The sequence below is a fragment of the Zalophus californianus genome, chromosome 6 (genome assembly GCF_009762305.2).
Source record: "Zalophus californianus isolate mZalCal1 chromosome 6, mZalCal1.pri.v2, whole genome shotgun sequence".
NCBI classification, from domain to species: Eukaryota; Metazoa; Chordata; class Mammalia; order Carnivora; family Otariidae; genus Zalophus; species Zalophus californianus.
The window spans coordinates 15,209,268-15,231,899 of NC_045600.1; the positions used below are offsets into that span (position 1 = coordinate 15,209,268).

Below are 22,632 nucleotides of genomic sequence, written 5' to 3' on the forward strand. Positions count from 1 at the left end.
CTAATGATGCTCAATTAGTGGGCTAATCAATCACTTTGGATTGCAGGCAGGGGTTGGTGGTGGAAGCCAAGGACTGCTGGGGGCCTCTGCCATGTGCCTGGCATGAGTCAGGGAAAGACTTTGAAGGGCACACATGGCAAGAGCCTTCTGTTACTCACAAGTGGTCTTTGAGATAGCCCCCAATAGCAATGGGGTTAACTTAAAAGAATTATTATTTCAAGAAGATGAAATCTCTGGTTTTGGAAATTGGGTGTTCTTTCAGCTCTGTGAGTTCAACTACAATTTCCAATTCTATTAGTAGTGGAAATATCACTGGGTGTTAGTGATGCACACCAGCCTAAAGAGGCAGGGGGAGGGTGTGTGGTTGGAGGGCGAGGTGGTGGGCTGAGAGTGCCCAAGTGTGTGTGTGTGTGTGTGTGTGTGTGTGTGTGTGTACACATATGTGTACGCGCCTGTTTGCCTCTGTATCAGACTTAAACTAGTGCGTACTGTATTAAAAATTCCTGACAGCTAACTCAGTAGAATTTATGTTACATGGATAATGTGGGTTTATTTTGATCAGAGAGAAGATCCTGGTTTTAATGTGAACAGTTGCTTTTTTACTTTCCCTCAGGGATTGGAAGGAGTTGGGAAGTAATTGTTTTAAAAACAATTTCAAAGAAGGTAAATATTTTTAAAGCTTTATCAAACAGGCCTCTTCTAAATTAAAGATACTGTCTGGCTTTAATGATAGGCACAGATGTGAACTTGAGACATAGTCCGTAAATGACATTCACAAACCAGACTGCACAACATCTGTTTTTTTTTTTTTAAGATTTTATTTATTTCTTAGAGAGAGAGCATGAGTGGGAGGAGGGGCAGAAGGAGAGGAACAAGCAGACTCCCCGCTGAGCAGGGACCCCCCCCCCCCCCCATGCGGGACTAGATCCCAGGACGGTGGGATCATGACCTGAGCTGAAGGCAGCCGCTTAACAGACTGAGACACCCGGGTGCCCGAATGCACAACATCTGTTAATGATAGCCTGTGACAAAGTCTGTCCATGAATGGCTTCCTCTTTTCTCTCTTCTTGTAATGCAGGATTGCTCAGCCTTGGCATTATTGACATTTGGGTCTGGATTTTTGTCATGGGCCCTGCCCTGTGCATTGCGGGATGTTTGGCAGCATCTCTGGCCTCCACTCACTAGATGCCGGGATCACCAGTGCCCCCAGTTATGACAGCCAAGAACATCTCCAGACATGAGTAAATGTCCCCTTGGGGCAAAATCGCCCCGGGTAAGCCACAGCTCTGCTGAAATGTAAGGAGTCATTTGCCCCACAGGTCCCAAGGTGCATGCCCTGCTCCCCTGGCTGAATCTTCCACTCCAATTTCAGTGACCCTACCAATGGTCTTAACTGCTTCTTCAGCACTGGTGCCAGTCCTGCCCAGAGCTCTCCTCTCTCACATGGGTCCTTAAAGGGGGCTTTAGAAATTTTATGCTCTGTGAATAAGATCGTTTGTCACCAATGAGGGAAAATGCCTGGGGGCCTGACCCTGATGATATACATAAAGATAGATTGTTCTGGCTGGTATTTTTTAGCAGGCAAACCATCTCAGCACTGACGTTAGCTGACCCCGTAGGCACTAATCGAATGTATGATTCTTCCTCTTTTTCAGCTCATCTTTGGTAGCTAGCTGGTGTCTGTTTGGTCTTTCCTGTGGTCATCTGAGATCTCTGTAGGCTTTAATGGCTTTTAAAATGCATTTTCACTCCTTTCTATAAACATTAAAGCTCTCAAACTCTGCCTAAAATAGAACTACATAAAATACTGCCCACATAGTGTTTAACATTTAAACATTTTTAAGGTAGGTTTAACAAATTCTCTCTCTCTCTGGCAAGCTTTGATTGCAGGTAACTTCTGGGAATCTGACTGTTACTTAGGGGCGGCAAATCACTCGTAAACTTCCATGCTTAGGGAACTTTGTAGGGAGCCTCGGATTTGTCGTTTGTCCAGTAGGATTTGGTTGAGGTCAGACTGAGTATTATGGCACCTCAGTATCGAAGTCTAGAGATGAGTTGCTAGTCTGCTTTGAGAGTTTACTGTATGCCACACCCTGGGTTGTGGGCTTTACCCAGAGTAAGTTGCACCATGGCCTTCCCAGAGAGACCATTATCATCTTCTTATCTTATGAGATTGGAATGCTTAGACGGCTCTGTGACCTGCCCAAGGTCACCCAGCCCCTAAATGACAGAGCAAGGATTCCAAAGCAGGTGACCGTGCCCCAGTGTGCATGCATAGACTTAGTCTTTCCACTATCCTTCCTTCCTTTTTTCTCTTGTAAGGTAGGGTTGGCATCTGATGGCTCAGAAGAGTCTCCATGAGAGATTTAGGAAGACCTGGCGACAGATAAAGATGGCTAGTTGAGGAAAAGTTAATATTGGCTCTGTCTTTCTCTGCTTTCCAAGGGTTTTAGTTTTCTTGTTTCATATGATCTGTTGATACTTTGAATTGGACAATAGTCTCTGATTCTTCTCTGGGCACCTGCGCTATCTCCCTAATATTGGTTCATTATTAGCAAACATCTCTTTCATGGTGTTCCCTTCTCTTGGAGATTCATCTAGGATTTAAATGTCCCCTTGCTCATGTCTGCTATGTGACTAATGCAAATATGGGCTCATAAAAGAGGGGCTTATGCTGTCCCAATGGCTGTCTCATCCTGGGCCACCTGCAAGAGAGAGGTTGCCAGGCAGATGATATTCTCCACTCTCTGTTCTTGCAGCTCATCACCCCACTTCATACAACTCACTCAGTATGGATAATAAGAGGAACACATAGCTTGAAGCCTAGCCTCTTGGTGATCTGAGCCAGCTGGTCTTGCCCTCAAAAGCATTCTCCTTTTCCTGGATTCATTAGATTGTCTCAATGCTCTGCCTCAATGGTTTTGAGAATCTGGAGTTTGAGGGAACCAATACCAAGACCTTAATTCCCAGTGGGGATTTAACTCAGCCCTAAACTCAAGAAATGTTGTGGAAAAAGCTCTTCTTCAATGGTCATCCAATAGAGGAAAGTCTGTGGAAGATTTTTATGGACATTCATTATCTGTTAGGACTTGGCCACTGAACACATGATCACTTTCTAGAATTTCAGGGGTTTTATTAAGACATTTTATATCTTTGTATGTTGGGGCCACCACAAGTCCAGCGATGCTTTGGATCTACCACATGGTAACCAGGTAACCTGTTTCTAAAACTTCCAGGTACTGGGTGCCTGGGTGGCTCAGTTCGTTAAGTGTCTCCCTTCGGCTCAGGTTGTGATCCCAGGGTCCTGGGATTGAATCCTGCATCGGGCTCTCTGCTTATTGGGGAGTCTGCTTCTCACTCTATACCCCCCCCCCCCCGCTTGTGATCTCTCTCTCTCTCTCAGATAAATAAATGAAATATTAAAAAAAAGAAAACTTCCGGGTACTTTTGAGTTAATGAATTTAATGCAAGAATTTTATTAGGACTCACATTTTTATTAGTATCATAAAACCAGCTTAACAGGTGGATGATGATTTCCCATGTTCACCCTTCATCACCAATTTTCACAGGCTAGTTTGGTCATGCTGGAAGGCACTGATTTAATAGAGTAATATTCCTTTGCCTTTTTATAGAACTCTTTTCTCTTTTTTGGTTACACTTGTCAATGTAAAAAAAAAACAACCTTTTTCTTTTTTACACATTTAGCCTCATGCTACCTCTGTGAGTCAAGCAAGTAATAACCCACTCCAGTGTAGCTTACAACAAATTAAAACTGAGAAACGCCCTTGTTGAGCTGAGTCTGCCCATCATGGTGCTGGGTATATGATCAGCATGTTTATACCAGGGCAGCAATGAACATGATTTCTAAGCAACTATATATGTCAGTAGTCATGGATAAATTTCTCATTGCTTGAGGAAAGGGAAATTGTTTAGAAGGCATCCTCATTGAGAGGCATGCCACTGTTTTGAACACCAGTCCCAAAGAGGCAGCTCCCTTGGGAAGTGACTGCACGAGGGGCATAGTGATACAGCTGAACAGGCTCTGAGAACTCTGGGTAAGGCAGGGCTGCCCGAATTAAATCTAGCCTAGGACATGTGCATTCCTGTTAGAGGAAATACACTTTGTCTGGGGGAAAATGTTTCGCTTTTTATTTTCTGCAAAGAGCTGCATTTGTGCATCATAGCATTTTTGACTTAATGGTTTTGCACTGAGTCTTGGGAGTTCACAGCTGAGCTTTAGTCTCTTGTTAGCATAGAGCTGTGGTTCTCGCCCTGTGGGTGGTGGGTTCCCAGGGGCCTGGGGTGCTATTTTAAAGGATCAGAGAATTACTTTTTGTACTTCAAACATTGCTGGTAGACAGAATAAATAGTATGTCTCCTTCACATATATACTACCCTTTTTTGAATGTATGTGGAAGGATCATCATTAAGAATTCAATCGGTGGGTACAAAACATTCTATTGTGTGTATATTGAGGAATTTCTTTTTAATGTTTAAAAGGGATTCTTATCCTCAAAAAAGTTGAGTACAAAGAGACTGAGCAACACTGGCTTTTCAAATCAGCACTGTTTCCATGTCGTTCTGGGTTCTTTTTTTTTTTTTTTCCACGGAATTAACATTTTTGTCCCGGCCATAGTCACTGTTTCAAAGAGGTTCTCTTCTCATTTAAGGTAACCCCAGGAGTTAGCGGGATACTTTAGAGCCTTGCTTCAATGTTTTCCCTTATGCCTTTTTTTTTTTTTTTTACTGTGGGAAATTTACCATTTTCACCATTTAAAAATGTACGGTTCAGTGGCACTAATTACATTTGCATTGTTGTGCAAACATCACCACCACATCCACCTCCAGAACTTTTTCATCCTCCCAGATACTCATCCAACACTAACTCCTCATTCTCCCCTCCCCCAGCCCCTTGGCAACCGCTATTCTATTTTCTATCTTTGGGAATTTGACCCCTCTGGAGACCTCATATAGTGGAATCATGCAGGACTGGTCCTTTTGTGACTGCTTTGTTTCATTAGCATCGCATCTTTAAGGACTCATGCATATTGTAGCAACAGCCACCATTTCCTTCCTTCTTAAGGCTCAGTGATATTGCACTGCGTGCACATACTACATTTTCGTTTATCCATTCATCTGTTGATGGACGCTTGGGTTGCTTCACCTTTTGGCTGTTGGGAATAATGCGGCTATGAACGCAGGCTTGCAAATGTCTGTCTGAGCCCCTGTTTTCAGTTCCTTTGAGCCATACCTAGAAATGGAATTGCTGGGTCATGTGGTAATTCTATGTTTAATAGTTCGAGGACCTGCCAGACTGTTTTCCACAATGCTGCACAGTTTTACATTCCCACTAGCAACGCACACGGGTTCCAATTTCTCTACATCCTTGACAGCACTTGTTTTCTGCTTTTTTTCTTTTTCTTCCACTTTCAAATGCCGCAGAGACGGCATTTGGTAAATTGCTAGCTGATTGCTCCTTACGTCCTCGCTGCCCCAACAGCTGCCATCCCATCACACTGGAGGCAAAACGATGAGGCTGGGCCTTGTGCCTCGTCTCCCTCTTGCACCTGCCCCTTCCAGACCCCCACCCTCAGCTCCATCTGTGTCCCCATGCTTGTCCCCGTCATGCTCCCTCAGCTCCGACCCTGCAGCAGAGCTGCTGGTGGGGGGGGAGGCTCAGCGCCAAGCCAATGGGGGTCTCTGCATGTTGGTGACGTCCGGTGTCCACCTGGCCTTGCCGCTGCTCTGACACTCTTTTATCCGCCTCGTAACGTTTCATTCTCCAGCTTCCCATCGTGCTGCTCCTTCCTACCTCTCCCCAGGTCACTTTAAGAAGCCATTATCAAATAATGCCTTCTGTGTTCTCAACACTGGGGTATGTGACGGTGAGCAGGTGACACTCCTTCCCCAGGAAGAAACGGGCATAGATAAAGACCGATGTCCATGATGAGACCGGAGCTGGGGTAGGCTGCCTCTGAAGCCGCATGCCTCAGTGCCTAAGCCCTGATCCACCACTTACCAGCCATGTGCCTTGGGCTATGCCCCTTTTTCTTTTTAAAAATTATTTTATTTTTATTTTTTAATTTAAAATTTTAAAAATTAAGCTTTTAATTTAAATTCCAGTATAGTTAACATACAGTATTATATTAGTGTCAAGTGTTCAATATAGGGATTCGGCACTTCCTTACAACACCTGGTGCTCATCACGACAAGTGCCCTCCTTAACCCCCATCCCCTATTTCACCCATCCCCCACCCTCCTCCCTTCTGGGAACCATCAGTTTGTTCTCTAGAGTTAAGAGTCTGATTCTTGGATTGTCTCTGTCTCTAATTTTTTCCTTTGCTCATTTGCTTTGTTTCTTAAATTCCACATATGAATAAAATCACATGATATTTGTTTTTCTCTGACTGACTTATTTCGCTTTGCATTGTACCTTGTAGCTCCATCCATGTTGTTGCAAATGGCAAGATTTCATTCCCTTTTATGGCTGAATAGTATTCCATTGTGTATATGTGTGTGTGTACCACATCTTCTTTATCCATTCATCTATCGATGGACACTTGGGCTGCTTCTATAATTTCGCTCTTGCAAATAATGCTGCTATAAACATAGGGGTGCATGTATCACTGTGAATTAGAGTTTTTGTATTTTGGGGGTAAATACCCAGTAATGTGATTACTTGCTCATAGGGTAGTACTATTTTTTAATTTTTTAAGGACCCTCCATACTGTTTTCCACAGTGGTTATACCAGTTTGCATTCCAAGCAATAGCACGTGAGAAGGGCTCCTACTTCTCCACATCCTCGCCAACATCTACTGTTTCTTGTGTTGTTGATTTTAGCCATTCGGACAGGTGGGAGGTGATATCTGTGGTTTTGATTTGTATTGCTCTGATGATGCCCAAAAGATGTTGAACATCTTTTCATGTGTCTGTTGGCCACCTGGATGTCTTCTTTGGAGAAATGTCTGTTCATGTCTCCTGCCCATTTTTAAATTAGATTATTTCTTTTTAGGGTGTTGAGTTTTATAAGTTCTTTATATATTTTGGATACCAACCCTTTATCAGATATGACATTTGCAAATATCTTCTCCAATTAAGCAGGTTGCTTTTCAGGTTTCTTTTGCCTTTCAGTTTTGTTGATTGTTTATCTTCACTCTGCAGAAGCTTTTTATTTTGATAAAGGCCCAATAGTTTAATTTTGCTTTTATTTCTTGTGCCTCAGGAGACCTGTCTAGAAAAATATTGCTATGGCCGATGTCAGAGAAATTACTGTCTGTTCTCTCTTCTACAGTTTTTATGGTTTCAGGTCTCACATTTAGGTCTTTAATCCATTTTGAATTTATTTTTATGTATGGTGTAAGAAAGTGGTCCAGGGGGATCATTCTTTTGCAGGTAGCTGTCCAGTTTTCTCAACACCATTTGTTGAATAGTCTGTCTTTTTCCCATTGGATATTCTTGCCTCCTTTGTTGAAGATTAATTGACCATATAACTGTGGGTTTTTTTCTGAGTCTTTTATTCTGTTCCATTGATCTATGTGTCTATTTCTGTGCCCATTTCTTTATTTGAAAAATGAGGTAAAAATAGTAGCTCCTTCTTTTGGTACTTAGTTGATGCCTGAGAGTCTGCCTGATTGTAGTCGGCACTCAGTAAAGGCTGTTACTGTTAGGACAAGCGTGCCATTAGCGATGGGAGCCCAGAGGAGGGACTTGCAAATTCTAGCTTGTGTATTTGAAATCACACACATCTTCAGTGCTGCACCTGTCTTACGTTGCATAATAATGGGTGGTTCTTTTTAAGTAAAGCATAAGGGCCTTGAATATAGAACTTCTATGTCTTTTCTTTTCCTGTACCCTTGCCATACCTGCTCAGTGCTGAGCACTTTGGAGGCATAAATACTTTAATAAATACTTATTGTGAATTGATTGGAGAAGAAGGGGAGATGAACCAGATTCCTTTCCATGCACCCAGGGTGGGCAGGTTGCGCCTCACCCCTCCCCCTGCAAACCTGAATGAAGAAGAGACTCTTGTTGATGCTGCCCTTAGTCCTACCCTTCTTGGGAGTGGTCTTAGGAGTGCATGGGCTGGAGGAGTTCAGGAAGCAGCAGTAACAGAGGGAATCTGATGGGCAGGAGGGCTTGGGTCTGGGACAAAGCTCATTGTCAGTCATTGTCCTACAAAGAAAAGATGCCTTGGCCATGATTCAGAGAAAGAAGAATATAGAAGTTCTGAGCATGCCCCTGCTGTTCTGAGTGAGGGGGGAGGTTGTGCTCTGCATCACTGGTTGCACTTAATGCAAATGTATATGCAGAGGTATCCGTGATGTCCCATCATGCATATAGATTCTAGTAAAAGGAAAAGTCAAAGAATGAAAAAGAATTTATTTTAGCTACGTGCTGATTGCCTCTCAGCTTGTGTGTGCTCTCACTAGATCTTGAAACACAAGGGCCAGTTCATATTTTTATAAAGCATCAAATGTTCCCAGACTTTCTTCCCAAAATACACCTGACCCCCAAATATTAAAAGGGACCCCTGCAAGATGGGTTTTGCTGCACTCACACCCTGTCTCTCATGTTCAGATCTTATGTGCTTACCGCTGTGGCTCCACTTAGATGGAGCAAGGTCCCCTCCGTTAGTTGTTCCCATTCCTTGGCAGAAGTGAACTATTTTATTTTATTTTGTTTTGTTTTATTTATTTATTTTTTAAGAAGGCTCCATGCCCAGCATGGAGCCCAATGCATGGCTTGAACTCACAACACTGAGATCAAGACCTGAGCTGAGATCACAAGTCGGACGCTTAACTGACTGAGCCTCCCAGGTGCTCCCAGCAGAAGTGAATTTAACAGAAACATCCACAGTCTTTCTACGTGAGCCTTTTTATTTGGCTGTCTACCTATCCACACCCCCACACCTGTTTACCTCTTCCTGCTGAGTAGGCACAAACAAATGTGTTGGGCATCTCATATCAGTCAACAGGATTTCCCTTGCAATTTAACACCGCTCTGCAGTTTAGTTTGAACAATTAGTAGTGATATAGCACGCAGTTAAAAAAAGGATAGGAATTGATGTATGATTTTGAGAATAGAGTACAGAGAGCTTCTGTGTGATTTTTTAAAGATGAATTTTACTGAGTACTGTAACAGAGTTGGCACCAAAGATAACAAGAAAGCAAATATCAACATTTAAAATAAAATGCAGATCTATCAATGCCATATGGTGTTCTCGCAGTGGTCTTACCACTTTCTTTGGCTTTCATCCTTTTTCTGACATTGCTGTTTGCTTCTTGCCTCTGTTGCTTTTGATTCTGTATTTCTACGAGGTATATTTCTCTTTTATCTTCCTTTGGAGGCCTGTGAATCTTTTCTCCAGGGAAGAGGAGGAAGAGGACCTGTCCAGATGGCCATATAAACAAGTGATACCTGCTTCTGGGAGCCACTATGGGGGGGGGGTGTTTGAGGGTTGTTGAGATTCCTCCTGCCTGAAAAATGGGCACGTTGCTTCCTATCCCTTTTCTATTTTTTAAAAAATGATCACATGCCTTTAATGCATGTGATATGCATGCACTAATAATATTTCTAGAAATATCTTGAATTCAAATTCTTCTTTTATTATTAGGGAAGTAACAAAAAGATGAACTGACTAACCGTATTTTGTGAAAAGTTCATATCCAAATTAAAAAAAAAATTAGAGTTCTTTCTTGGAGTGAGGTCCTTGATGGTTGTATTTGGGGGTGATATCTCCGCTTCCACGGGGGGACTCCAAAGGGCATGTGTCTGCACTGAACGTGGCACGGTCTCATCTTCGGATTTTTGCATGGGGTATTTACGGTGCTTCAGGCAGTCCCCATCAGCTGTGAGGCCCCATTCTGACTGCTTCTTCATCACAGTCTCTAGCACCTGGCACCCAAAGAGCATGTAATCCATACCTGATGAGTGAATGAAGGAGCATTGACATACATTTTGATATGGAAAATGACCTTGAAACCAAAAGTAGCGTTGTGTGCAAATAAATGTCAATGAAAAAAAAGATGTCCCAGTCTTAACCTTTGAAGTGCAATTATTTTGATGGACAGGTGGTCCAGTAGGTGACCTGTCCTCTCATGATGCTTATTGCACATGGCATATGATTATTTATGTACCAGGGACTTTCGTCTCATCAGGCAATACCTGTAAGTATAATTCTACAGACTTTTCAAGTCAACCTCGAATACGATGTACAGTTTACTTTTCTCCAGGGGTTCTCAACCTTGTAATACCCAACACCCTCTTTTATAGCAAATATTCCTTCGTGTCCATTTACCACATTGAAATCAGTCTCATGGAGAGTGCAACTGATCTACACATCTAATTTTGCAAATTTCAATACTGCTTTCTAGCTGCAATGTGAAGGAGAGATAAAAGGTAGGGCATTTAGAATAAAATAACACGCTTTAATCATAGGCACTTGGTCACATTCCATCCATGTGTCGAATGCAGTCGCTCCAGACGTGGGTCAGTTCAGGTGTGTCCTACCAGTGACAAAGGTGCCACAGGGGATGGACGTCCCCCCCCGTCAGTGATGTCCTTTTTCAAAAGGGAGAACAATTCTCGGCAGGGTTCCAATTAGTCAAAATTCAACCTTCTTGCAATGTACGTTGGAGTCATATTCTTGTAAAATCCAGCCTATGTTGAAATTATGCTGAAAAAATTGTGTTTGTGTGTGTGTATGTGTGTATTTATATGTAAAAGGGAGTTAAGTTCCCAGGTCAGGTAAGTATAAACATGAATTTTTCTCAGTGGGATAGTCAAAACTCACACTGAATTTGGGATTATTGTCTGGTCGGTGGCACTGGCTCTTGCAGACAGGATGTCTGAACATTCTCACCCCCTCCTGCCACATGCCAGGAGAGCCCCTCGGTGCAGCAACCACAAACACCGCACAGATTTTCCAGTCACCTCCTACGGTGTTATACTCTGAATGGGGTTATAAGAAAAAAAAAAAAAACAACAAAAAACCTTCCCAGGAGCTCCTATGTAATTTCAGGAATACACACATATAATTTCTATCCTTGTGTAAATAGCCATGTTCAAATAGTCAGGACTCTCCCACTGAGGCAGTTCTGTGCTATTAATATTCAGTTCCAGCCAACAAATGTGTACCGTGTGATGTGTGTGTATGTCCATTGCCTGGGTCTCTCTGTAATATATACCCCTTCTAGCATCCGATATTACAAACTCCTGACAGTCTATCTCTTGCTGGAAGAACAGTTTTATCTTATGTCCTTTGTTCATTAGCTTACCTTAAACAATTGCTCTTCTATTTTCCCTAGGTGTTAAAAAAGAGGGAACAAGTGTAGAAAGATGCATTGCGTATTTGATGCAAAGACAGGGAGACACACATGTAGGTAGACAGCAAATGCTGCACGCGAGGGTCCATCGATGGCGCGGGAGGCGCACTGGGAACAGACACAGCCAGGGGAGGACAGGTCCCTCTAGCCAGAAGGCAGAGGGCTTCCTGCTGGAGGCAATAGTAGACTTTTGTTCTGAGGAGCCAACAGGAGTTTGACAAGCATAGAAAGGGGAAGAACGTCCTAGCAGACAGAACAGAAACATGAAACGGGACTGTGGGTACCAGGAAACGATTCACTCTCTTTAGAGAGTAAGCGGCAAAAATAGCTGGAATTATAGACAAGATGGGGAGGGCCAGCCGATGCTTGCCAGCAGCGCAGCTCCCTGGCACTTCTGCTCAGGAAGGGGGTGGCCACGTTCTGTGGGACGAGGAGGTGGTGGGGCAGCAAGCAGGATGCAATTGCCGCCTTGAAACAAGGCCACGTCCTCGTGGCTGCCACCGCCACTGTTGGCAAATTGTCCCTGGGATTCTGAAGGCTTAGACAAGGCCCATCTCTTCACTTTCCTGTGGGGAGTATGGATGACTCCTTCTCTCTTCCAGTTTTCCCTCAAGGGCATGGCCATCATCTCTTTCTCAAATGAAGACAAGCTGCCTTGTCAAAGACGTCGGTGTGACTTCTCAAGGGAGCCATGCAGCGGTCAGGAGCACCGTCTCTGTTGCCTCTCTCCCTTTTCTCCTCCTCGCCCCTCTCCCTTCCAGCCTTCCCCTGTCCTTTTCCCTCATTGCAAAGATGACAAAGACAACATGGCCGTTGTAGAGACTTTGGAGAACAGAGTACAAAGAAGAAAATAAAATCACGTGGAAACCCATTGTCCAAAGAGATCTACCATTCACACGTCGATAATTGTGCTTCTGAATCTTTTCTCTTTGCATCGTTAGCCCAAATGCCGCTACACTGGCACGCAGCAGGCCCCACCATGGCCCCCCTCCCCGGGGTCCTCTGCCCTCTGGTGCCTGTGGGGGCCATCACTGATGTGTGGCCATGTCAGTCCTGGCCACAGCTTGTGTCTTCCCCATTCACTTGTCTGGGTGGCCAGGCTCTGCTCTGACCAGCAGCCTCTCTGGGTAGTGCTGCTGGCCCCCTCCGGCAGGTGCCAGATCCTCTGCTCAGCTGACCCAGAGTCTGATACTGCTCTCTCTCTAACTCTCCATCCTGGGAGTGCTTGCAGCCCCTTCCACACTACAGCTGGAACTAGCTGTCATTTCTGACAAGACTTCTCTGAAGACTTAGAAATGTCGGAGAGATTGCCCACGCAGTTATATATCACGTCACGTTCTAGTTCGGGCTGATCTTGGAGTTCAGAGTTCTCCGCCTGTCATGGGGACCCCTTGGGGCCATGTCCCTGACCTGTCTGCAAGAGGCTGAGGCCAGCTTACCCTGACCGCCAGGAGAGGCAGCTGCAAGCAGGCAGCTTAGCTGATTCAAGAGAAACCAAATAATGGATAATTTAAACAGAAAAAAAAATCTTTTTTTAAGGATATCAGATAGCTACTGAGTCCCTGGGCTGGATAGAGACCCAGACTTGGGAGGTACCCAGCCAAGAACAATGACCCAAATCATGCCGCAGAACTGGTTCTGGAAGGAACCACTGCCATTTCTGACTGGCATAGATAGAAGCTGGCCATGCTGACCCCAGTGATTCTAGGCCCTAGATGCTGTCACTAGAACCACCCTTGTGATTGCCCCTGGAAATAGGTTATGATCCCATCGTTGTGGTCACCAGCCCCAGGATGGAACCCACACAGTCCCTGCTTCCTTATCGATGGTGTGTCCCCTGCTGCCTGCCACCTCACTGTCCCCATGGAAGCTTCCATCTAGTGCTGTCCAGTTCCACCTTGATTTGGGGCAAGGTTCTCTTTCCGGGCCCCCACCCTGTTTAGTGTCCATGTCCCCCAATCTCTGTTCAGGAGACTTAGGGGGAGCCAGGACTCCTGTGAGGTGGGCCAGGCACAGGTGCTGAGGGAGTTTTGCCCATGCTAGAGGAGGGCTCTGCGTCTAATTCCTTCCTCTCTGCCCCTGGCCCTCCAGACAGCAGGTTCTGCTAATGCCACTTGGAAGACCCTAGGAAGAGGCTGTCCCTTCCACCCTTCTTTCCTCTCCAGCTGAATGGCCATTCTGCCTGCTCTCTGTCCCTGACCCTAGCCCAGACTTATCGAGTCTGGGGGAGAGAGGAAAGTAGTACTGCAAGGATGCCTCTGAGAATCTTTGCTCCTCACTTAGGGATAGCCTTCGGGATACTGACAAGAAAGAAAAGAGTGAAACACACAGAAGACCGTAGAAGGGATAGTCCAAGACCATGCCTGTCACCTGTCTCACTAGTGTCTGGGTCAGAGTCTGACTTATGTCTCTGTGGTTGGGGGAGCCTGGACTGCAAGCTTCAGTCTTTGCACTGGGGAGGCTGGGAGAGTGAGTCGCTGGCATGCCTCAGCCTCTGTACGGAGGAGGGCTGTTCTGTTTTGCTCATCAGTGACTTTAGCTCAGTAGGTGCACGATAAATACTTATTGAATGAAAAGAGTAGAAAAGTTATAGAATTCAACTTCATTCACAGCTTGGAAAATTTTCTGCTGAAGAAATCTTGTCTGATCTGGATGTCTCTATCAAGTTGCCTCAATGCAGGGCTTCCTAGTTTGGGATTAATTTCTGAGCGATTTTCTATGACGTTCTGTTTCATTCTTCTTTAAACTTCTCCGTTCCCAGTCTAACTAGAAATCGCATAGCATATCTCTTTCTGTCTTCTCTCCATTTGCTTTCTATCTGTCTGGGCAGCCCTCTTGTACCTCCAGGAAAATTCTAGGCCCTCAGACCATGGCCTCTTTTCTGCTTTGTGTGCTCAAAGTCTTTTTCTCATATGTGCTCATCTTTCTCATAGACTTTCTTATTTTTTTTCTTGCTTCACCTTGCCTCTTTCTCTTCTAGTTGCCATCTTTTCCCCATATAATTTCTTTTTTTTTTAAAGATTTTATTTATTTATTTGACAGAGAAAGACACAGCAAGAGAGGGAACACAAGCAGGGGGAGTGGGAGAAGGAGAAGCAGGCTTCCCGTGGAGCGGGGAGCCCAATGTGGGGCTCGATCCCAGGATCCTGGGATCATGACCTGAGCCGAAGGCAGACGCTTAATGACTCAGCCACCCAGGCGCCCCCCCCCATATAATTTCTTAATGCCTATTTCATTATTGTCTATAGTTTTATGAGGGTGACCATCCCTGTGTGCTTTCATCAGAAGGTGTTTGTCTAGAAAGAAGGAAAGGCATGGTGTGACTCTTGGGGAGGGGATTGCTTACTGCATCCCCAGTAAAACCCAGGGATTTGCACAGGTATTGACTCAATGATACCCACGTGCATTTTTAAGGTATTGACCTGAATCGGGCTGATCATGGGGGCTTTCTCCAAATCTTCTAACAGGCAAGATAAATAGTAGGCCACAGAAAATGCATGCTTCTTTGTCACTAGCCTTGATTCCTGGGCATGTAGACAGGCATTCTGGGCAGCCCACCAGAAGCTCACAAGGGCCTGCTCTCTGAGCTACTCTTAGCTGAGAATGGAGGGATGGGGGCCTATGAAGGCTTTCTTCTCTCCCACCCTTGGACGCTGGTTCCAGTGAGCAGGGACGTGGCTTGGAGATGGCCAGGAAGGACGAAGAAGAGTCAAAGCTCCTCGATAATCCCCAGTGAACCGTTTACTTCACTCAGTGTGTTATGTGGCTGCATTATGACTGTTGCTTTCCCAGCTCCATCCCTCAGCCTGTCTTGTCCCTGTGGAAGGTTCCTGCCCCTTCAGAGAGCCCCAGCCAGGGCCTGGCCTTCCTTAATGACTTCCCCCATTCCTCATCTCCTTCTAGGACAGGCTTCTCAGTAGGAGACCCACTGTAATTTCTCCCCTTTCTGCTTTCATTATATGTGTTCCTCCTTGGTGGGGGGAGGAGGGGGCTGCAGTCTAAAGAAGGGAACTCACCTTCCATTGAGGAGAACTTGCCCCACTGGACCTACTGGACTCTTTCTCTCCTTCATTGTGGAGTAATTATTGAGCCGTCACTAACATAAAAGACCATGGTACCAGGAGGACTGTGGGGAGGAGAATGGAGATGATGGGGGTCTTCAAAGGAGCCAAATAAATAGCATCTCTTTTTTTCCACCCCAGGTATAAACTGCTTGAGAAGTAAGACAAAGGAGATGATGCACTGAAGCCTAGTATTACTATATTTTCTCAACACTGGAGAATATGGTTTATATCTGTGGAAAAATGGATTTCTTAATGACAGACCCAGAATTAGACAGGAGATCATGAGGCCACTTCAGGAGGTCAGCTTGTTCCCAAAAGGAAGGGAGAGGAAGAGGCAGAATGCTCAGTTCCTGGGTCAGAGTAAGGCTGGAGAGAGGGCATGTGCAGGGAAACTCCCTGCACAAGAAAGAAGCACTGGGGTGGGATCTTGTTTCTCTGGCTAATGTGGCTTGCTTGGCCAATGAACTATGACCTTGAACCCTGTTAGCCGGGGGAGGAGAAGAGGGAGGCAGCTTTAGGTGTCTGTAGCCTTGTTACTGTAGTATTATTATTGTATGCTTGTGTATATGATGGTGGGAGGGCATTTTGGGGTGGAGGCATTGTTCCCTGTGCTACTAAAATCTGGGTGAAGTAAATTTAGAATTTGGATAGGTGAGCAGCTAGGTAGGGCATCTATCGGGGTTGTCAGGAGTTATTCTGTTGAAGTGGCTCATCAGAAGGTGTGCCCATCCTCCTCTCCTTCCCATGGGCTTGTTTTCCGAACTACAGCTGAAGAGAAGGGCCATTCTTCAGCCAAGGTTACGTATGGGTGTTTCCTACATTGGTGTGATTGCCTCTGAGTTGTTCCAATCCCTGGGACACAGTTTCTGAATGCTTAACTAACAGAAATCCAAAGATCGTCCATTATAGTTGGCATGCTTTTGTATCCCACATACCAGAGCTACGAGAATATTTGTTTCTTCTCTCCCAGGTGATATTTTTAATCAGTGGGATGTCATTGGGTACTACACTTTGCCTTCAATAGCTAGAGCAGGGCTGGGCACCATGGGCAGCGCCACAAAGACTGCTTTCAGCCAAAGACCCAGAGGTTGCCACTCCGCCTCACCCACTAGACTTCCTGTACATGTGGAAGGAACTTTGCTCTCTTTTTTAACTGCTATGTCCCTTGCAACCAGAACAGCCCCTGATATGTAAAGGATCCTTAAAAATTATGGGCCAAGTGAATTAATTGGTTGTATCTTGAGCGCAAACTCTTGTGTTCCGGTCGAGTATTATCTCCAGATATTAGAAGCCACTGAATTTTAGAAGAGAAAACTTTCAAAGATTTTAATGAAAGTGTTCCTGGAGTGGAACAGCTTCGAATTTTTATTATTTGTGGATCTTTTCTCCATCCCAGGCGTACCTACATTGGCATCTCAGTGATAAAAACGATTTAATTGTATCTACCAAAAGCTTTTTCAAAAACTTTGCATGGTGATACCAGCAAAGCCCTGAACTGGCCAATAATCTATGAGATGCTTCAGTGTGGCTCAGATAAAACTTTGTGTGTGTGTGATTTTAGCTATCGAGCTGAATGGAAACAAAATACATTTTGTGTCTTCAGCTTTTGAGGAGGACATTTTTCCATAGGCTCCATGGAGATTTTGCTGCGTGATTCTCACTAATGTGTGTTTACAGTGTCTCTGCCATGGAGATTATAGGCAAATGGTGTTTACAAGCTCTCTTCGTAGTTTATAGAATTGCTGTGCTACATAGCTATTCACTGTGATGTTCAAACTATTTGTTGGAACTGCACCTTTTTAAAAGAAATCTTTGTGGCAAACATAATAATATCAGAAAATAAAGTCAATTCTTCTGTGAGGCAGTTCCTATTATCTTTCCATTTTGAGAAATTATTCTCAGTTCAATTGTATCACCATGGTGATGTGTTTGCATTTCAACAAACCAAACCAAACCAGACCAAAAGTAGAGCTCTGCACGTCTAGCTCCTGTCCAAGACTTTTTTTATTGCAGTATTCTTATTATCTCCAGTGTCCTGGCTAAAAATCACAACGAAGAAGCAATTTCCTCAGCCAGACACAACAATCTGGGTTGCTAATCTCAGAATTCTAAGAAATCACATAAAAGTGAAAAGGAGAATGGGCATTAAAGGGGCAAAAATGAAATAAAGAACCAACCCGCAAATGAATAGAAATATACTCCTCTAAAATAAGATTGTGGAAGGAGGCAACCACAGAGAGGGCATTTTGCTTAATGAGAATTGGACATGTGGCTTAGTCCTCCGAGGTCTGAAACAAGTAAACACTCCTAGGGTTGTCAGCATGTACATCCCTCTCTCAAAGCAGAGCTCTTAGACCTGGCTCTTCCGCTCTCTGTTTGTGAAGTTTGTTTTGCTCTTTGGAATAATTGCACAAAGAGTCGTGACAACAAAATGAACTCTACAGGAGGTAGGTTTTGAGTTCTTTGAAAATTCCTGCAGTTAGTGCCAACTGGGAGGCAGGAAATAGTTTTGCATAATGCTATTTGCATAAGAAGGAAAGAACACGTCGTTTATTCTAATCAACAAAGTGTGAAAACAAGATTTGGACAGATGTGCACAACCATCTTGTCTCTCCTGCCCAAATATTGTATCAAACCATCTCTTCCCAGATAACAATTTTGTTAGCCCAAGAACACATCAGCTCAGTCGGACCTGGGCTCTCACTAAGCGTTTTGCTAGCTGCTCTGCTTACTGGTAAATAAGCAGTGTGATTTTGCTTAGCAGCCCCTCTGTGGAAAGACAGCTCATGTCCATACGTGGCAGAGAGGTGGGGAGGTGGGGGAGGGGGGCAAGGAAAGCTAGGTATGTGCCTCTCTGTACCTGGTTCCTGACATCGCAAACTTTATCTGCAATTCTTGGCAGTCCTAGAAGGATGATGAAGAACTAGGGGGAAATTAATGGAAAGGCAAAGAAGAAAGTTTTCAAGATTGTGAGCTGAAACTGTGTGAGAGCTCAACCCAGAGCCAACACAGAAGAATCAAGAGAGAATGAGGACCTTTTTCTCATTAACAATGAGGTAATTATATGAGATAACGTATCCAGGAAGGGACAACTAACAGTGACTTCCTGAAGCGAAACGAAGATTATCTTAAGCCAGACACGAGGGAGCATTCCTCAGTAGTTAAGGACAGCATTAAATCTGGGACTGTCCACATCTGAGAAAAGATTTGAACTTTCACATTAAAAGATAATCATTAACAATCCCTGAGCACTTAGCCAGCAGTGTGTGAAGCTTTTACACACTTATTTAATCTTCCAAACAATCCTGTGAGGTGGATTCTCGATGTCCATTTTATAAAGGAAGAAACTGATGGACAGAGAGGTTGAGAAACTTGCCTGAGGTCACCCAACCACATAGCAGTGGGGGTGGGATGCATCTCAGGCAGTCTACCCTTAAACTCCAACTTCCTAAACACCCTTTTACAAGTGGTAGTGTGCAGTTGCAGGGCTAATGGGGAGGAGAAGCCCAAAGATCACTGGATGATGTGGAAGATAGTGTGTAGTTCCATGTTGAAAAAGTGTTTAGTTAAGGTAACTGTTTTTGTTCTGTTTTAATATCTAGAGGGCAGCAAAAACATGGGTAACCAGAATAATAGATATTGCTAAAACCTTATGTCCACACCTCTTCCTTTTACAGTGAAGTATGGGTATACACATTTACACACACACACACACACACACAGACACACCACGTAAGACATTTGAGTTCTTAAGTCCCTAAAATACCCCAATGATTGAATTTTCCAAGCATTCACTGAGCATCATCCTAGGTTGTCTGCAAGAAACAGCCGAGGCTTGCCTTGGGCGCTGAGGTGAGCGGTGGTGAAATGTTTACCTGGCTGATAAACTCTCCAAGAGATAATGCGCTTTAGACACCATTATTTCGCCTTTGTTACCTAGCTCCCTCCCTGCCACCAAATAGGTCCTGTCCTGTACCGGCATCCCGTCTGTCCACCGCAGGGAGCCCGGGAATGTCTCCAGCTTCCTACGTACTTGCAAGCCCTCCTTTGGCAACCGCAGCCTCATTTGGATTGCAGTTGTATTCACATCCTAATTTATGACTTAACAAGTGTCTCAGAAACATTTAATTTCATTATGCGTTTGAGGAGGACAGTTTATAGAGGAGGGGGAGAATGATGTTCCCGTTGCCAGCAATTAAATTAATTTAATGATCTATGGTGAAGTCTCCTTTTGGGGTTTGGATTTTCATACGTGTCTATAAACAAAACTAGGCTAGTAATAAATATGTTCCTGGATTCTCAGAGGGGCTCAACTGCCTTCACCAAGTCCTGCTATAATATCCAGGCTGGAAATTCATGGAATGGGTAAGATATTCCCGTGATTCTCAGGTGATTCATCTTGTCATGATACTTTCATGAGAAAAAGAATTGGAATTTTCATTTGCAGTTTCAGCAATATCAGTAAATTATCACTTTTTTTTTTCAGATGGCTTTTCTGAAGAGATGAGGAGGGGACTGTATAAAAGCATGGATCAAATAATTTTTCCCCATTCCCACTTTATATACCGAGTGCCCTTTTGGGAGTAAGAGCACACGACTGCTTTTCATAAAGAAGGATTGTATTTCCTTAGGTTTTCCTGTGTATTTTTAGGGACTATATTGATCTCAGAATGGGGGTGTACGTAGTGCTGATTTAGATGCATGCAAATAAATGTTCTCCACTATCCCTGTTCTTGTTCGTTGAACTGAGTCCTCCATTTTGTTGTGTTGAACATACCTGGGACCGGGACCCAAGGCAGGTGGGACTGAATGTTTCTGAGGTGTGAAGAGAGGCCGACAGCATCCTTTCCCCTTTTTCAGCTCCCGCATCCCTGGAACTTTCCAGTAAACAAGCTGCACCGACGTTTCTCCCATAGTCGGGGAGAAGGGGATGGAAGGGAGGGGAACCTAGTCATCTTCTTGACCAGCATTTCCACAGTTGATCCACGTGGTTGACCTTAGAAGACACTCTCTTGACCATCTCTGTCCTGGGGACACATGGCAGAGGTGTCACTGCTTATGACCGAAGCTTAGGAATTCCTGGACACATTGCACAGTAACAATTTTTTATTCTCCGTCTTCCTTTCCAGAAGGGAAGCAGGACAGCCTGTTGTTCTTCATGGGGGTTAGTCTGGTTGATTTTGTTATGAGGGGGCTGGTGGGGGCGGGACTCTGGCGACTTTGTGTGAGCTGGGAAATTGTGGAGTAACTTGAAGTCTGGTTCTATCAGTAAGCACTGGGCTGGGAGTTAGTCACATCAGAATTCTAATCTGGGCCTTGGCTCTAATTAGCAAAATCATTTTATGCTAGTCTCTCAACCCCTCTTGGCTTCTGTTGAAGCGTATGAATGCAAAGGTCTCTGTACGCTCTGAGGTTCTCTGCCTTCTAATTCACCGGAAGGCAATGAATAGAAAACAGAGCACATGGTAAGGATTTCCTATATCCAATGCCCCACATGGGGTGTATTTTTGCAGAAAATCAATCTAGGCGATGTGGAAAGGCCCAGTCACTCTGATGTATGTGGTTTTGGTCGGGCTATGGTGCTAGGGCCCCCTGAGGACAGTTTACATGCCTGTCCTGGGAACTTTGAGAAGACCTTAAGGATTATTCAGCTCAGAGGCAATGCCAGTGTTGTCTTGAATGCGTTCAAGGGGAATACCAGGTAGGTTCCCGGTCCACATCTGGACTCCATAGGCACCATTCCTTTGGGTGACATCTGTCTAATTCCCAATCTAAATGCTTTCATCTCTTGACTGGCTCCTTCAGAAGATGGCCTGAAACGAAGCTGATCATTTTAGACAGTAGCCTGTCATTCTGACTTGGACTCTTGTCTGTCCCCAGTGGATAACACAGCCCGAACACACCGCAGCGCTGGCTCAAACATGTATGTTTTAAAAGAAAAGTATGTTATAAGTGTACAACTTCAGCAGGGAAGGAAGGTGAAGAAGCTAGAGTCTGTCTCAAATGTATATGGGGGTGGCTGTTTTTCTTGTCATCTGAACATTTTAGTCTGTTTCAGGTCAGCTGTTTTTTTGTTTTTGTTTTTGTTTTTTTTGTCTTTGGTTTTGTTGTTGTTGTTGTTGTTTTGTTTTTTTCCAACACATTCCCACTGATACAAGGGGAACTAGGTGCCAGGTCCATATCTACCGTTGTGGAAAGAGCTCCAAACCTGCACCCTCCAGGAGAAGGGTCAATAATACCACGTGAGAATTGTCAGCAAGCCCTTCTTGGGGAATCATTGTGTTTGTGCTAGTGAGGAAGTTAGAATCAGCATTTGGGCTGCAGTCATGGAACCACACAAAGGACATTCAAGACATGACCTAAGCAGGGTTTCTTGAGCTCCACGAACAGGCTTCACTGGGTCTGAGAACCACCTAGAGCATCTGAAAATTTCTGTGCGTGCATTTTTCTAGGAGAGGGCCCATAGCCTTCATCAGAATGTCCCAAAGCTGCCCATGACTGACAAAAGGTGAAAGTCCACTGGCATAATACATTCTTCCTCTGCCTCTGTCTTCTGAATCCAGGGTGATGAAGCTGACTTGCCTATCTTTCTCCTTTGCTGTTCCCAGAAAAAGCAAGTGAGCCAGACCAAGATCCGGGTCATCTCAACCATCCTGTTCATCTTGGCCGGCTGTATTGTATTTGTGACGATTCCCGCTGTCATTTTCAAATATATCGAGGGGTGGACCACCTTGGAGTCCATTTACTTTGTGGTGGTCACCCTCACCACGGTGGGCTTTGGTGATTTTGTGGCAGGTAAGCACCCTGGGCATCCCAGTCACCAGGGCCCCAGCAGGGAAAAGAGGCTGTTGATAATGCTTTTCAAAACCGTGAGAAACCATGTTGTGGGAGAAGCTAATGAAAATGGCTCAGTGTCCCTGCTGCTGTGTGGACTCATTTCAAGCCCACGGTCCCACATAATGTAAAAAGCAGCAGATTCTGCTGTGAAATGAAAGCCAGCCTCTTCCTTACCAGGATGCTCATTGCCCTTATTATTCTATGAATTATGCATGAGTGAAATGAATTTCTCATTGAATGTTGGACTTCTGATTTGCATTAAAGCTCCTTGAATCAATTGATAAAGGCTGTATTAGCAAGTGGCAAATATGAACCTCTGGAGAGATTAGCATAAAGCTTGGCCTGCAGCGACCTGTAGGTTAGAGTTCCTGAGGCTGCCCAGGGGAGGACTGTGTTCCCTGCAAAA

The 22,632-nt window shown here is 44.5% G+C and overlaps 1 protein-coding gene across 2 annotated transcripts in view; it reads left to right on the forward strand.

Moving 5' to 3' along the window:
- The window catches only part of KCNK10 (potassium two pore domain channel subfamily K member 10), a 130,625-nt gene that overhangs the window by 97,094 nt on the left and 10,899 nt on the right, over positions 1-22,632 (forward strand). For both annotated transcript variants that reach the window (XM_027572774.2, XM_027572775.2), the window contains one exon: positions 21,998-22,184. In XM_027572774.2, the coding sequence (XP_027428575.1) occupies positions 21,998-22,184 (187 nt within the window). The remainder of the gene's footprint in view (positions 1-21,997; positions 22,185-22,632) is intronic.